Consider the following 17,510-nt stretch of genomic DNA (forward strand, 5'->3'; position numbering starts at 1 on the left):
GCGTGAGATGTCCTTAACATGTTTCTCCGTGAAAATCAAACCACGGTTTCATCAGAAGGTAAAACAGTGCAGAGGAGAGCTCTATTTAAGCTCCAGGGTAACCAATCATAGAAGCATTGTGATTGCAGGTTCTCAGGTGCTTGTTCACAGGTGTCTCGATTAGTTGTCTCGATGAGGTAAAACTTTTTTAACCACCTTCTGACGCTTGAACATATCTGGTTTCTTAGGAGGAACGGATGGCTCGGGATCATCCGTAATCTGTAGAATCAACTTTATAGCCTCCAATAGATCATCCACTTGCGAACTGCTATCCCCATCAGTATTATCAGTGTCAGAATCTGTGGGGTCAGTGTAAACGCCATCTTCATCAGACGAGGTGTCAGTGACAGCAGTGGATTGTGAGGAAGTAATGGCCCGCATAAATGACCCCTTGGTCATAGGCGAGCGAGGGTTAGACTTTTTAGTAGTCAGTGACTGGTTCAATTTCTTAAAATGAGCGGACAATTTATCTGCCCACGGTGGATTAACCGCGGGGACCTTATACGATCGAACCGGCATAGGAGGTCCCATAGGGCGCGTTAGTTTAGTAACTAGCGTATTCAGTAGTGTGGAGAAGGTAGCCCACGTCGGGTCATTCTGGACCCCCGTTGCCACAGTCCCACTGGGGGGCAAGGAACCCCCAGAACCAGAGCCCTCAGCTGCTATATATTCCTCAAAAGTATCTGCGGCTTCAGCACCACTCCCAGTGTGTTCAGCCCCAGAACCGTTACCCTCATAAGCAGACATGTTATAACTTGCAGTATAAGGTAACACAGTACAATTTGTCAGCAGCACAATACCTGACCCAAACCCCTGCGCAGTGTAGTCAGCACAAACAGGGATTCGTGAGAGATATGGTGACTAAAATCACAGAGAAAAATACAATGAAAGTATATCTTGTGAATATCCTATATTACAGTATATTATAATAAACCTGACGCACCTAGCCCCCACAGGTTATAGAATATAGGGATAGCAAGCTGAGTGAGAGACACAAAATGGAAGTCACCCAGCAGGCCAATGCACACACATATAGTCACAGTTTGTACAATGCAGACGTTATGACAAGCAATAATACTGCACTGGACTAGCTTATATATAGCTATGTAATCAATAGATATAACACTGCACAGTAAAGACTGGATGTATATCACAGGGTACTTGTACCAAATAACCTTGACCAAATGCACTTTTTCTTAACTATCACTGTCTAAACGACATGTAGAATACTTAAGTGTCTTGTAAAGGCACAGCGCTGACTGTCAGGCGGCTTTACAAAGGAGGATTTGCCCAAGCAGTCCCAGTAACAGTGTAGCCGAGAGAAATGGTGCCCAAACACTGACTAGGAGTGAGGGAGAGAGAGATATGCAGCTCCAGGGCGGGAACATTTACTGTAAATGGCGCCCTGGGGCTGGGGGAGGGGCTACAGGTCTAAGCCCTATCCCCCTGCTGGACATAACCACCGGTACTATGGGCTTAATATAAAATGGTTTATGAGAGAAACCGACCTGTGCCCGTGCCCTGGTAGCCTAGTGGGGTCGCCTGTACTGCAACAGTGTCCACGCCAGCGCGCGCAGCCCGCCTCCCACCGGCCACGCCGGATCGCGATAAAGAGCGTGTCCCGCGAACGGGACCCACTTACCACCTCCCGAAGCGCAGCCACGCGATCCTGGAGAGCCCCTGCCGTGTGTGTCTAACGTGAAGAAAACCGGAGTCTCCTGCTATAGGTACCCGGCAACCAGGACACGGGAGTGTACAGCGCCGCTGGGGAGTGATGGAGCTGCAGCAGGGAATGTCTCCTGACATCTAAACTCTGCTGCAGCCCTTGTAGTCTTCACTTTTCTTCACAAAAAAGCTCTTCTTAGGGCTGCCAGGAGCAGCCCCTCTGTTAGGTGCCTGCTATCTGCAGCACCAACTACAAAACTGAGCTCCTGTGCAGAGAGACGGGGTTATAGAGGAGGCGGTGCTATGCATCTTGGGAACAGTCAAAGCTTTTGAGCCTGTTGGTGCCTCGGATTAAGATCCTACTCTACACTACTCTATAGAAACCCAGGAGATATTGGTGGTCATTCCGAGTTGATCGGTCGTTATTTTTTTTCGCAACGGAGCGATTAGTCGCTAATGCGCATGCGCAATGTCCGCACTGCGACTGCGCCAAGTAAATTTGCTAAGAAGTTTGGTATTTTACTCACGGCATTACGAGGTTTTTTCTTCGTTCTGGTGATCGGAGTGTGATTGACAGGAAGTGGGTGTTTCTGGGCGGAAACTGGCCGTTTTATGGGAGTGTGTGAAAAAACGCTACCGTTTCTGGGAAAAACGCGGGAGTGGCTGGAGAAACGGAGGAGTGTCTGGGCGAACGCTGGGTGTGTTTGTGACATCAAACCAGGAACGACAAGCACTAAACTGATCGCACTGGAAGAGTAAGTCTCGAGCTACTCAGAAACTGCACAGATAAATCTTTTCGCAATATTGCGTATCTTTCGTTCGCAATTTTGCTAAGCTAAGATTCACTCCCAGTAGGTGGCGGCTTAGCGAGTGCAATGCTGCTAAAAGCAGCTTGCGAGCGAACAACTCGGAATGACCACCATTATGCAGCAGTGTTAAAAAAAAATCTTATTGCCAGTACCAAGCCTCTTCGGTACTGAAAATTAAGAGGGACAAATGGTGTGGGGTTCCTCCTGTCTTCTTGTCTGCTCCCACCTTGTCCATACGCTTATAAATATTCTTTACTTGCCCGCAATGTTTTTGTGGCACCTTATAAACTATGGATAGAAATAATATGTATCACAAAATGTACAAATATTTTTTTCCACAATTATTTTTTTTCTGCCTTGAAAATGAACAAAGCAGTCATCCAGAGGAAGTCATTTATTGGAGCACAATTAAAAAACGAGATTTATGGTAAGAACTTACCTATGTTAAATCTCTTTCTGCAAGGTACACTGGGCTCCACAAGGATAGACATTGGGGTGTAGAGTAGGATCTTGATCCGAGGCACCAACAGGCTCAAAAGCTTTGACTGTTCCCAAGATGCATAGCGCCGCCTCCTCTATAACCCTACCTCCCTGCACAGGAGCTCAGTATTTAGTTAACCAGCCCAATGCAGTAGCAGGAAAAGAGACGACAACAGTTAGTAGCCACTAGCCACATACTCCACACTCTCACGACAGGAGAAGTGTCAGCGGCCTTGTGGAGCCCAGTGTACATCGCAGAAAGAGATTTAACAAAGGTAAGTTCTTACCATAAATCTCGTTTTCTGCTGCGGGGTACACTGGGCTCCACAAGGATAGACATTGGGGATGTCCTAAAGCAGTTCCTTATGGGAGGGGAAGCACTGTAGTGGGCACAAGAACCCGGCGTCCAAAGGAAGCATCCTGGGAAGCGGCAGTATCGAAGGTATAGAACCTTATGAACGTGTTCACTGAGGACCACGTAGCCGCCTTGCACAATTGTTCAAGGGTCGCACCACGGCGGGCCGCCCAAGAAGGTCCAACAGACCGAGTAGAATGGGCCGTAATGTGAGCAGGAGCGGACAGACCAGCCTTCACATAAGCATGTGCAATCACCATTCTAATCCATCTGGCCAAAGTCTGCTTGTGAGCAGGCCAGCTACGTTTGTGAAAACCAAACAGAGCAAAGAGAGAATCAGATTTCCTAATAGAAGCAGTTCTCTTCACATAGATACGGAGAGCCCGTACCACATCCAAAGACCGCTCTTTGGGAGACAAGTCAGGAGAGACAAGGGCCAGAACCACAATCTCCTGATTAAGGTGGAACGAAGATACCACCTTAGGTAAATATCCGGGGACGGGTCCTAAGAACAGCCCGGTCACGGTGAAATTTCAGATATGGGGAACTACAAGACAAGGCACCGAAATCCGACACTCTTCTATCAGAGGCAAAAGCCAGCAGAAACACCACCTTAAGGAAAAGCCACTTAAGATCAGCTGAACCAAGAGGTTCAAACGGAGACTCTTGTAACATCTCCAAAACCACCAACAAGTCCCAAGGAGCCACAGGCAGGATATAGGGAGGTTGGATACGCAACACACCCTGAGTAAAGGTAAGAACATCAGGTGAGGTCGCAATTTTTCTCTGAAACCACACCGACAAGGCAGAAATATGAACCTTGAGGGAGGCCAGACGCAGGCCTAAGTCTAGGCCCTGCTGAAGAAAAGCCAAAAGCTTGGCTGTACTAAACTTGGAAGCGTCATAATTGTTAGATGCGCACCAAACAAAGTAAGAATGCCAGACCCTATGGTAAATTTGAGCAGAAGCCGGTTTCCAGGCCCGCAGCATAGTTTGAATGACCGCCTCAGAAAACCCTTTAGCTCTCAAGACGGAAGCTTCAAGCTTCAAAGACAGCCGGGCCAGGTCCTGGTAGACACAGGGGCCCTGAACGAGGAGGTCTGGGTGTTGTGGAAGTAGAGTTGGACGCTCTGACGAGAGGCCCTGAAGGTCTGAGAACCAGTGCCGTCTGGGCCACGCTGGAGCTATGAGAAGCAGGATTCCTCCTTCCTGCTTGAACTTCCGAATTACCCTGGGCAGGAGTGACACCGGAGGGAATACATACGGCAGCCGAAACTTCCATGGCACCGCCAGCGCATCCACGAATGCTGCTTGAGGATCCCTTGTCCTAGCTCCGAAGACCGGAACCTTGTGATTATGTTGAGACGCCATCAGATCCACGTCTGAAAGGCCCAACCTTTCCACTAGGAGTTGAAACACTTCTGGATGGAGGCCTCACTCTCCGGCATGTACATCCTGACGACTGAGAAAGTCCATTTCCCAATTCAGGACTCCCGGAATGAATATTGCCGATATGGCCGGTAGATTGGGTTCCGCCCATTGAAGAATCCGTGAGACTTCCTTCATTGCCAAGCGGCTTTGAGTGCCACCTTGATGATTTATGTAAGCCACTGTGGTGGCATTGTCCGACTGTACTTGAACAGGATGGTTCTGTATTAAATGTTGGGCCAGGTTCAATGAGTTGAAGACCGCCTGCAATTCCAGAATGTTGATCGGGAGGAGAGACTCCTCCTTGGTCCACCGACCCTGAAGGGAGTGTTGCTCCAACACCGCACCCCAACCCCTTAGGCTGGCATCCGTCGTCAATAGGACCCAGTCTGGTATCCAGAAGGGACGACCCCTGCACAATCGTTGGTCCTGGAGCCACCAGTACAGCGACAAACGGACCTCCGGAGTCAATGAGATCATGTGAGACCTGATCCGGTGAGGCAGGCCATCCCACTTGGCCAGAATCAGCCTCTGGAGAAGGCGAGAATGAAATTAAGCATACTCCACCATGTTGAATGCTGACACCATGAGGCCCATCACCTGCATCACCGAATGTATCGACACTTGCGGACGAGAGAGGAAGCAACGAATCCTGTCCTGAAGCTTCAGGACTTTCTCCTGAGACAAGAACAACCGCTGGTTGTGAGTGTCCAATAGCGCTCCCAGGTGCACCATGATCTGAGCAGGGACCAGGGAGGATTTCTTTCAGTTGATGAACCACCCGTGGGCTTGCAGAAACCGGACAGTCAGATCTAGATGACATAGGAGAATTTCATGGAATTTGCCAGGATCAACAAGTCGTCCAGATACGGTAGGATCCTGACCCCTTGACGGCGGAGTACCGCCATCATCACCGCCATAACTTTGGTGAAGACTCGCGGAGCCGTGGTTAAACCAAAAGGTAACGCCCGAAACTGGTAATGGAGGTTGCCAACCGCAAACCTCAGGTATTGCTGATGCGACACTGCTATAGGAATATGCAGGTAAGCATCCTGTATATCCAGGGAGACCATGTAATCCCCAGGTTCCAAGGCCAGAACAATAGAGCGAAGGGTTTCCGTACGGAACTTGGAGATTCTCACAAACTTGTTCAATGCCTTGAGGTTGAGAATGGGCCGGGAGGACCCATTCAGTTTCGGGATTAGAAACAGCTGAGAATAGTACCCCTGGCCCCTCTGAGCAAGAGGCACCTGTACTACCACTGCTGTGTCCAGGAGGGTCTGTACCACCGAATGAAGAGTCTTTGCCTTTGTCTGGTCCGAAGGGACGTCTGTCACGCAAAATCGATGAGGGGAACGGTTTTTGAAGGCTATGGCGTAACCTCGAGTGACGACTTCCCGTGCCCAGGCATTCAACCATTCCTGGGTATACCTTAGAAGCCGGCCCCACACCCTGGGGTCCCCCAGGGGGAGGCCCGCCCCATCATGCGGCAGGCTTATCGGTCTTGGAAGCTGGCTGACGAGCAGCCCAGGCTCTTTTGGGCTTTGGCTTACCAGGTTTGGAAGTGCGGGCCTGTTTGTGGTACCCCTGACCTTTTGCTTTACCTGAAGGACGAAAGGGATGAAAGGAAGTACTTTTAGCCTTCGGCACAGAAGGAGCAGTACTTGGCAGACAGGCTGTTTTGGCAGTAGCCAAATCAGCCACTATCTTATTTAAGTCCTCTCCGAACAGGATATTTCCCTTAAAAGGGAGTACCTCCAGGGTTTTTCTAGAATCCAGATCCACAGACCAGGATCTCAGCCACAATATCCGGCGAGCCAGGACTGACGTAGTAGAAGCCTTGGCTGTCAGAACACCGGCATCAGAAGCCGCCTCTTTAATATAGTGAGAAGCTGTGACAATATATGACAAGCATTGTCTAGCATGGTCAGAAGAGATTTCAGCTTCCAACTCTAGGGCCCACGCTTCAATAGCTTCTGCAGCCCATGTTGCTGCAATAGTGAGCCTTTGTGCAGCACTCATGAGGGTGTAAATTGCTTTCAGACAACCCTCCACATGTTTATCCGTAGGCTCTTTCAGAGACGTGATGGTAGTGACAGGTAGAGCTGAGGAAACCACCATCCTTGCCACATGCGAGTCCACTGGAGGAGGTGTCTCCCAATTTTTAGACAGCTCTGGCGCGAGGGGATAGCGAGCAAGCAGCTTCTTGTGAGGCATGAACTTCTTACCTGGATTTTCCCAGGATTCCTGATGTATATCAACCAGGTGATCAGAATGAGATAAAACCTGTTTAACCACCTTCTGACGCTTGAACCTATCTGGTTTCTTAGGAGGAACGGATGGCTCGGGATCATCCGTAATCTGTAGAATCAACTTTATAGCCTCCAATAGATCAGGAACATCCACTTGCGAACTGCTATCCCCATCAGTATTATCAGTGTCAGAATCTGTGGGGTCAGTGTAAACGCCATCTTCATCAGACGAGGTGTCAGTGATAGCAGTGGATTGTGAGGAAGTAATGGCCCGCATAGAGGACCCCTTGGTCTTAGGCGAACGAGGGTTAGACTTTTTAGTAGTCAGTGACTGGTTCAATTTATTTAACTGAGCGGACAAGTTATCTGCCCACGGTGGATTAACCGCGGGGACCTTATACGGTCGAACCGGCATAGGAGGTCCCATAGGGGTCGTTAATTTAGTAACTAGCGTATTCAGTAGTGTGGAGAAGGTAGCCCACGGAGGGTCATTCTGGACCCCCATTACCACAGTCCCACTGGGGGGGGGCAAGGAACCCCCAGAACCAGAGCCCTCAGATGCTATATATTCCTCAAAAGTATCTGCGGCTTCAGCACCACTCCCAGTGTGTTCAGCCCCAGAACCGTTACCCTCATAAGCAGACATGTTATAACTTGCAGTATAAGGTAACACAGTACAATTTGTCAGCAGCACAATACCTGACCCAAACCCCTGCGCAGTGTAGTCAGCACAAACAGGGATTCGGGAGAGATATGGTGACTAAAATCACAGAGAAAAATACAATGAAAGTATATCTTGTGAATATCCTATATTATATTATAATAAACCTGACGCACCTAGCCCCCACAGGTTATAGAATATAGGGATAGCAAGCTGAGTGAGAGACACGAAATGGAAGTCACCCAGCAGGCCAATGCACACACATATAGTCACAGTTTGTACAAGGCAGACGTTATGACAAGCAATAATACTGCACTGGACTAGCTTATATATAGCTATGTAATCAATAGATATAACACTGCACAGTAAAAACTGGTTGTATATCACAGGGTACTTGTACCAAATAACCCTGACCAAATGCACTTTTTCTTAACTATCACTGTCTAAACGACATGTAGAATACTTAAGTGTCTTGTAAAGGCACAGCGCTGACTGTCAGGCGGCTTTACAAAGGAGGATTTGCCCAAGCAGTCCCAGGAACAGTGTAGCTGAGAGAAATGGTGCCCAAACACTGACTAGGAGTGAGGGAGAGAGAGATATGCAGCTCCAGGGCGGGAACATTTATTGTAAATGGCGCCCTGGGGCTGGGGGAGGGGCTACAGGTCTAAGCCCTGTCCCCCTGCTGGACATAACCACCGGTACTATGGGCTTAATATAAAATGGTTTATGAGAGAAACCGACCTGTGCCCGTGCCCTGGTGGCCTAGTGGAATCGCCTGTACTGCCACAGTGTCCACGCCAGCGCGCCCGGCCCGCCTCCCACCGGCCGCACCGAATAGCGATAAAGAGCGGGTCCCGCGAACGGGACCCACTTACCACCTCCCGAAGCGCAGCCAAGCGATCCTGGAGAGCCCCAGCCGTGTGTGTCTAACGTGAAGAAAACCGGAGCCTCCTGCTATAGGTACCCGGCAACCAGGACATGGGAGTGTACAGCGCCGCTGAGGAGTGATGGAGCTGCAGCAGGGAATGTCTCCTGACATCTAAACTCTGCTGCAGCCCTTGTAGTCTTCACTTTTCTTCACAAAAAAGCTCTTCTTACGGCTGCCAGGAGCAGCCCCTCTGTTACGTGCCTGCTATTTGCAGCACCAACTACAAAACTGAGCTCCTGTGCAGGGAGGCGGGGTAATAGAGGAGGCGGCACTATGCATCCTGGGAACAGTCAAAGCTTTTGAGCCTGTTGGTGCCTCGGATCAAGATCCTACTCTACACCCCAATGTCTATCCTTGTGGAGCCCAGTGTACCCCGCAGCAGAAATATACATTAGTGCAACTTGCATGAATATACAGATGTATCCACAGTGTACACGCCTATCCTCAAATTATGCCAAATAACTCTGATTGGCACGCTACAAAGTGTGTGATTACATCCAGGGCCGTAGCTAGGTGTGTGCCAGTGGTGCCTTGCCCACAGCGCATATGCACTGTGGGTGCACCATCTGGCAGCACACCTTCACGGCCGCTCTCTCAAGTGTCACTCACTCATCACCAGTCGCCGCCTCACGCCGCCCGCTGCTGCTGCTCCGCTGACCTCTATGTGGTGTGCGCTCAGCCCTCTGCTGCTGAGCGGCTAGCGCACCCACCATACAAGTTGCAGGACGCTCTCAAGTGTCAATCACCACTGCTTCCCACCCGCCTCTGCCCTGTATGTAGTGTGCACTGGGAGTTACCGCGCCTCCCCCGTCACTGTCCGGCCATTCAGCTCTTGGCGCTGCTTACAAGGGTGAGCGGGGCTATGTGCATGCGCAGGAGTCAGTGAGGCCTGGTTGTCGTCGGAAGCCGTGATTGATGTCGGTATGAGAGTGCCAGGTGTATAGGCATGGACGCGGAGGAGGAGGAGGAGTACGAGGCGGGACTCCAGGTGAGTGACTGCAGCATGTGTCATGATGTCCTCCAGCAAGCTGTGCTATGTTCTCTACATCCAGTACTGAAAGCATACGCCCGTTACACCTCACATACATGTCACCTTACACCTCACATACATGTCACCTTACACCTTACATACATGTCACCTTACACCTCACATGTCACCATATACCTCACATACATGTCACCTTACACCTCACATGTCCCCTTATGCCTCACATACATGTCACCTTACACTTCACATACATGTCACCTTACACCTCACATACATGTCACCTTGGGCGGGATGTACTAAGCGGAAAATACGGTAAACTCCCTGTTTACCGCATTTTCCTGATGTACTAACCCCCGGCCGGCAGGACAGCGCCGCGGCGGGGGCTGGCTTACGTCCATAGAAGCCTATGGGCTTCTCTCCGCGGCGCTGTGTGAGGGATCCGATCGGATCCCTCCCAGCATGCCCTGCGGCCGCCCCCGTCACCCCGCGCATGCGCAGACTGACTTCTGGGGCCGAATCCCGGAAGTCAGGCTGCCGCTGCGCATCGCGGAGGACAGCTCTTATCGGAAGAGCTGTCCTCCGCAATGCTGATCGCATATGTTAGTACATATGCGATCAGCATCGTGGCGCAGAGCGGCGATGGGCGGCGATGTACATTAGTACATCCCGCCCCTTATACCTCACATACATGTCACCTTACACCTCACATACATGTCACCGAATTCCTCACATGTCACCTTACACCTTACATACACGTCACCTTACACCTCACATACATGTCACCTTACACCTCACATACATGTCACCTTACACCTCACATGTCACCTAATACCTCACATACATGTCACCTTACACCTCACATGTCACCTAATACCTCACATACATGTCACCTTACACCTCACATGTCCCCTAATACCTCACATACATGTCACCTTACACTTCACATACATGTCACCTTACACCTCACATACATGTCACCTTACACCTCACATGTCCCCTTATACCTCACATACATGTCACCTTACACTTCACATACATGTCACCTTACACCTTACACACATGTCACCTTATACCTCACATACATGTCACCTTACACCTCACATACATGTCACCTAATTCCTCACATGTCACCTTACACCTTACATACATGTCACCTTACACCTCACATACATGTCACCTTACACCTCACATGTCACCTAATACCTCACATACATGTCACCTTACACCTCACATGTCCCCTAATACCTCACATACATGTCACCTTACACCTCACATACATGTCACCTAATACCTCACATACATGTCACCTTACACCTCACATACATGTCACCTTACACCTCACATATATGTCACCTAATACCTCACATACATGTCACCTAGAGATGACATCTCTCCCAGCTCACCCACAATGCCCTGCGCTGCGAAGAGTGCAGCGTAGGGTGGGAAGAGGAGAGGCATGCCCGCTGGTCACAGCAGGTAAGTATAATTCTCTCTCTCTCGTAAAAAGGGGGGCTCTGCTGCTATAATGTATCAAAAAAGGGTGACTCTGCTGCCTAATGTGTAAAGTAGGGGGACTCTGCCTGCCATAATGTGTAAAAATGGGTACTCTGCCTGCCGTAATTATTGATTTATGGAATCATATTTATGAATATTAATATTTAATATAACATATATGGTTATTAATATATGGATATATTTAAATTAATATGCGTTATCATATATATCTGCAAATATATTATGTCAGGCTTACAAATTAATTGGCTGATAAATATATGCAGTCCTTATATATATATGACTTATGAAATTATGAAGTTAAGATTCCTTAAAGAGAGTTCAAGCTTGAATATTACCGCTCTTTTTATATGATTCTTTATTTACAGGCAGATCAAATCGTACAGAATAAGATATACACAGTAGTGATATATATACTAATTATAATTATATTAAGCTATGCTATGTTTCCTTCGTTACATAACATAAAACAACATGACATAAGTTTCACAAACAGTTTCAATTATTATCATATTTATACTTGCAAGTTAAAGATTGCCATCCCAAGAATCATTCCTTCTGCATGTTCTCCATGACTTCTCCTCCTGACTGACTTCCTTCCTTCTCCTTCTTCTTCTCCCTCTCCCTCTTCCTTCTAACTCCTAACTACAAGTCTGGTCCTTTTATCTCATATTTTACCAATTCAAACTATCATATTCTCATAGTTTCCAATGGAATAGGTAATTATAGGTTTGTCAGATTCCAAGGTGTAATAAAACAAACATTGAACTGGGCTGTCGTGTCCTGTTCACGGAGGCATGGTGTCATAAAAGTGTGGTGTCCACACTGCCTTAAGCAAGTATAGTATTGTAAAATCTGGAATGTCTTTTCATCCAAAGTTCTGTTGTATTGACAAGTTTTCCTGGGGTCGGTTACACAATGTTTTATCAATGGATGTGATCTCTTTTCATAGTAGTTAATTTATACTCCCTAGCTTTTAACCTTCACTGGACAATAGACAAACCAGTAGATTCTGATCTACTGTAAGCACACCTGTGAATTCCAATGACCAACAGAGCTCTGTCACATACCTATTATCATTTATGGCCTAATACCTTTTCTCTACAATGACTCTTGATCTTACTGTAACCTCTCTGGCCTTATTTATGACTAGAGCAGAATAAACCTGTTCCCTACACTATTTTTTACCATCTTGCTGTAAAACACAAATATACAGTATATCTATATAAACACATACACAAACCTAATTTCTTAAATCAGCTCAACATTACCTCATACATTCAAACTTATTTCATATCTATTCCTTACTATATATATCCAGTATACTGTCCACTATGGTAACATCGCCTATTTATAATGAATTATATTTTGATTCAGACAACATCTATTGGCCTAATATTATACTAAGTGCGGACAATTACCTATAAGGCAACAGTAATGTGTAAAAAGGCTGACTGCCTGCCGTAATGTGTAAAAAGGGAGCTATGCCTGCCCTAATGTGTAGAAGGGAGCTCTGCCTGCCATAATGTGTAAAAGGGACCTCTGTGGCCACGCCCCTTCCAAGTGAAGCCACGCCCCTATCTTTTTGGCGCTCCTACGGCGGGCTCTGGCCCTGTTTTGTACAGGGGGGAGCGCTGATGCTGTTTTTGGCACACAGCGCTAAAATGTCTAGAGACGGCACTGATTACATCGCTCCAAGCGTCCTGCTACAGACTTTATCACAATATATGTGCCTCATTTGCAACACTAATGCCACAAAAGTACAATGCACGGGTACCCTGACTACTAACAAAGGAATTTCATGTATGTTTGTCTGCAACTCGCTAACTTGGGTACAGAAACAAAACACAGAGTACCGATATGAGTGACTCACGCCATGCCTAGCGTCATTACGCTTAACCTGCGACTTTATGCCAATTCCTTTGGGACAAAAGTACTAATCTAGTGTCCCTGGAACAATTGTTATCAGCTTTGTATGTACTGTAGCTACAATGTGAATAAGATGCAAAAATTATGAAAAATTACAATCCCTACCCATGATGGAGTGTCTAATCTGTGCCAAGAATATAGAATAGATCCATATGGCACAAGAATGCTTGGTGAATGACGGCACATATGCACCTGAGGCCTGCACATGGTCTGAGATAGTACTGTAACTAGAGATGAGCGGGTTCGGTTCCTCGGGATCCGAACCCCCCCCGAACTTCACCCATTTTACACGGGTCCGAGGCAGCCTCGGATCTTCCCGCCTTGCTCGGTTAACCAGAATGCGCCCGAACGTCATCATCCCGCTGTCGGATTCTCGCGAGATCCGTATTCTATATAAGGAGCCGCGCGTCGCCGCCATTTATACTCGTGCATTGGAGATTGAACGGAGAGGACGTGGCTGCGTTCTCTCCCTGAAAAGCTCTGTAATCTGTGCTCAGTGTGCGGCAAATATCTGTGCTCAGTGTGCTGCAAATATCTGTGCTCAGTGTGCTGAAAATATCTACGTTCTCTGCCTGAAAACGCTCTATATCTGTGCTCAGTGTGCTGCAAATATCTGATCAGTGTGCTGCATTGTGGGGACTGGGGACCACCAGTATATAATATATACATGATGTGGCCATTCACTGGTACCTGGTGACAGAACGTATGCTGGATTCCCCCACAATGTAACTTTATATCTGTCACCTATATACATGATGTGGTCATTCACTGGTACCTGGTGACAGAACGTATACTGGATTCCCCCACAATGTATCTTTATATCTGTCACCTATATATATATATATATACATGATGTGGTCATTCACTGGTACCTGGTGACAGAACGTATACTGGATTCCCCCACAATGTATCTTTATATCTGTCACCTATATATATATATATATACATGATGTGGTCATTCACTGGTACCTGGTGACAGAACGTATACTGGATTCTCCCACAATGTAACTTTATATCTGTCACCTATATACATGATGTGGTTATTCACTGGTACCTGGTGACAGAACGTATACTGGATTCCCCCACAATGTAACTTTATATCTGTCACCTATATATATATATATATATATATACATGATGTGGTCATTCACTGGTACCTGGTGACAGAACGTATTCTGGATTCCCCCACAATGTAACTTTATATCTGTCACCTATATACATGATGTGGCCATTCACTGGTACCTGGTGACAGAACGTATACTGGATTCTCCCACAATGTAACTTTATATCTGTCACCTATATACATGATGTGGTTATTCACTGGTACCTGGTGACAGAACGTATACTGGATTCCCCCACAATGTAACTTTATATCTGTCACATATATATATATATATACATGATGTGGTCATTCACTGGTACTTGGTGACAGAACGTATACTGGATTCCCTCACAATGTAACTATATCTGTCACCTATATACATGATGTGGTCATTCACTGGTACCTGGTGACAGAACGTATACTGGATTCCCCCGCAATGTAACTTTATATCTGTCACCTATATATATACATGATGTGGTCATTCACTGGTACCTGGTGACAGAACGTATACTGGATTCCTCCACAATGTAACTTTATATCTGTCATCTATATAATAATTATAGTAGTACAGTACAGTAGGCCATTGCTGTATCTTGCAGCTCTGTGTCACTGCATGTATCCATTCCATATCTGTGCGGCATTTTTGTGAGCAGTATATATAGTATTACAGTGCAGTATTTTGGTGACTAACAGTATATAGTTGTACAGTAGGCCATTGCTGTATCTTGCAGCTCTGTGTCACTGCAAGTATCCATTCCATATCTGTGCGGCATTTTTGTGAGCAGTATATATACTTATATAGTATTACAGTGCAGCATTTTGGTGACCCAACAGTATATAGTTGTGTACAGTAGGCCATTGCTGTATCTTGCAGCTCTGTGTCACTGCAAGTATCCATCCATTCCATTTTCTTCCAGTGATTTGGACCAATAAAACCATTGATTAGAACAAATAATTCCAGTGATTTTGTCATTTTCTTCCAGTGATTTGGACCAATAATACCATTGATTAGAACGAATAATTCCACTGATTTTGTCATTTTCTTCCAGTGATTTGGACCAATAATACCATTGATTAGAACAAATAATTCCACTGATTTTGTCATTTTCTTCCAGTGATTTGGACCAATAATACCATTGATTAGAACGAATAATTCCAGTTATTTTGTCCTTTTCTTCCAGTGATTTGGACCAATAATACCATTAATTAGAACGAATAATTCCACTGATTTTGTCATTTTCTTCCAGTGATTTGGACCAATAATACCATTGATTAGAACGAATAATTCCTGTGATATTGAGGTGTTTGTGTTGCTTAGCTTAGCCGTCCAGCGACCACAGTGCACCTCTTTTTCTCTTTTCTTTGCATCATGTGCTGTTTAGGGCCAATTTTTTTAAGTGCCATCCTGTCTGACACTGCAGTACCACTCCTAGATGGGCCAGGTGTTTGTGCCGCCCTCTTGGGTCGCTTTGCTTAGTCATCCAGCGACCTCAGTGCAAATTTTAGGACTAAAAATAGTATTGTGAGGTGTGAGGTGTTCAGAATAGACTGGAAATGAGTGGAAATTGTGGTTATTGAGGTTAATAATACTATAGGATCAAAATTACCCCCAAATTCTATGGTTTAAGCTGTTTTTGAGGGGGTTTTGGGGAAAAACACCCGAATCCGACAAAAACTTTTCAGGGAGGTTTTGCCAAAACGCGTCCGAATCCAAAACACGGCCGCGGAACCGAATCCAAAACCAAAACACAAAACCCGAAAATTTCCGGTGCACATTTCTAATTGTAACCCAATAATTCACAAACACAACTACTTACTCTAAGCACAGGGTGTGAATTTCTGTCTAGGCGCCATAAGTGTGTCATTTGAGTCTTTATGTTAAACAATAACTGTATAAACAATGTGTATTACATTAAAGAGCGCACAAACTACTGGAAATGATTACTAATGTAAGAAGTCACCTTGGATATCTATGACCATGCATCTAATATCCATATCAGTGCATGACCTTATATATTAAAATTTTGTACAGTAAATAATAATATTAAGCACTATAAGGGCTTATGTGATAACTGAAGCATGCAGAATACAGGTGATGTGACCTTTATCAAGCAATTTATTATGCACTAGTCTGACTGTACTGGACTACAATAATCTGTTACCATATTGAACTCGCACAATGATATTAAATGAGCCTCATGAAATAAATGACAATTTTATCTGTATTTAATTTTACACAAGCAGTATTTTGGTTGTACAGGTTGAGTATCCCATATCCAAAATGCTTGGGACCAGAAGGATTTTGGATATAGGATTTTTCCATATTTTGGAATAATTGCATACCATAATGAGATATCATTGGCGATGGGACCCAAGTCTAAGCACAGAATGCATTTATGTTTCATATACACCTTATACACACAGCCTGAAGGTCATTTTAGCCAATATTTTAAAAAACTTTGTGCAGTAAACAAAGTTTGTGCACATACACACAATTCATTTGTTTCATATACACCTTATACACACAGCCTGACGGTCATTTAGTACAATATTTATTTGTAATCATTTTTTGTATTAAATAAAGTTTGTGTACATTGAGCCGTCAGAAAACAAAGGTTTCACTGTCTCACTCTCGCTCAAAAATTCTGTATTTCGGAATATTCCATATTTCGGAATATTTGGATATAGGATACTCAACCTGTATCCTGTTCATGTGATAAACAGTCAATGACCATTCAGATATCATAGGAGAACTGTAATTTTAATAATATATTATCCATCTTAAGTGTTATAGAATATTTGGAAAAGAAGAAGATGAAGTGGTTGGATGGACACAAGCAAGAGCTGCGTGTCAGTCATTAAAAGGAAATTTGGCCAGCATACACGACAACCTGGTACAAGGTACAGTAAGTCATTTATTATTAGTTTATTCTGGTTAGTAGCACCTAAATTATTATTTGGATTAAGACCAGTTCTCAAAGTGGGCCGGTATGCAGCAGTATTATGTACCGGTACTTCAGTTGGATAGTGTAAATTTAGAAGTGCACTGCACAGATATGACTTGAGCAATCGTGCCTGGGGTCTCTTTGGGTCTCTCTCCTGGGATCCAGCGTTCCATCTCCTGGACTCCCAATCGCTCCCAGGGATGACCCCCGTGCACCCCGCAGCCTCGATCAGGGCCGCTATCAGGGGGGACTGCAGGGACTGAAGTCCCGGGCCCTTACAGAGAGGGGGGCCTACCCCTGGCTCCTACCACTGATACCTAGAGAGCTGCACAAGGCTGTGAAACAAAAGCATGCTGATGTGCAGGGAGGATTTCTTAAAGCAAGCCTTCCCTGCACATCAGCTCTCTGATTCACTCC

The 17,510-nt window shown here is 46.0% G+C and overlaps 1 protein-coding gene across 1 annotated transcript in view; it reads left to right on the forward strand.

Annotated features, from left to right (window-relative positions):
• LOC134927295 (macrophage mannose receptor 1-like) overlaps positions 1-17,510 on the forward strand; it is a 425,485-nt gene that overhangs the window by 313,255 nt on the left and 94,720 nt on the right. Inside the window, exon 21 of the mRNA XM_063921541.1 lies at positions 16,935-17,049. Within this exon, the coding sequence (XP_063777611.1) occupies positions 16,935-17,049 (115 nt within the window). The remainder of the gene's footprint in view (positions 1-16,934; positions 17,050-17,510) is intronic.

The sequence above is a fragment of the Pseudophryne corroboree genome, chromosome 5 (genome assembly GCF_028390025.1).
Source record: "Pseudophryne corroboree isolate aPseCor3 chromosome 5, aPseCor3.hap2, whole genome shotgun sequence".
NCBI classification, from domain to species: domain Eukaryota; kingdom Metazoa; phylum Chordata; class Amphibia; order Anura; family Myobatrachidae; genus Pseudophryne; species Pseudophryne corroboree.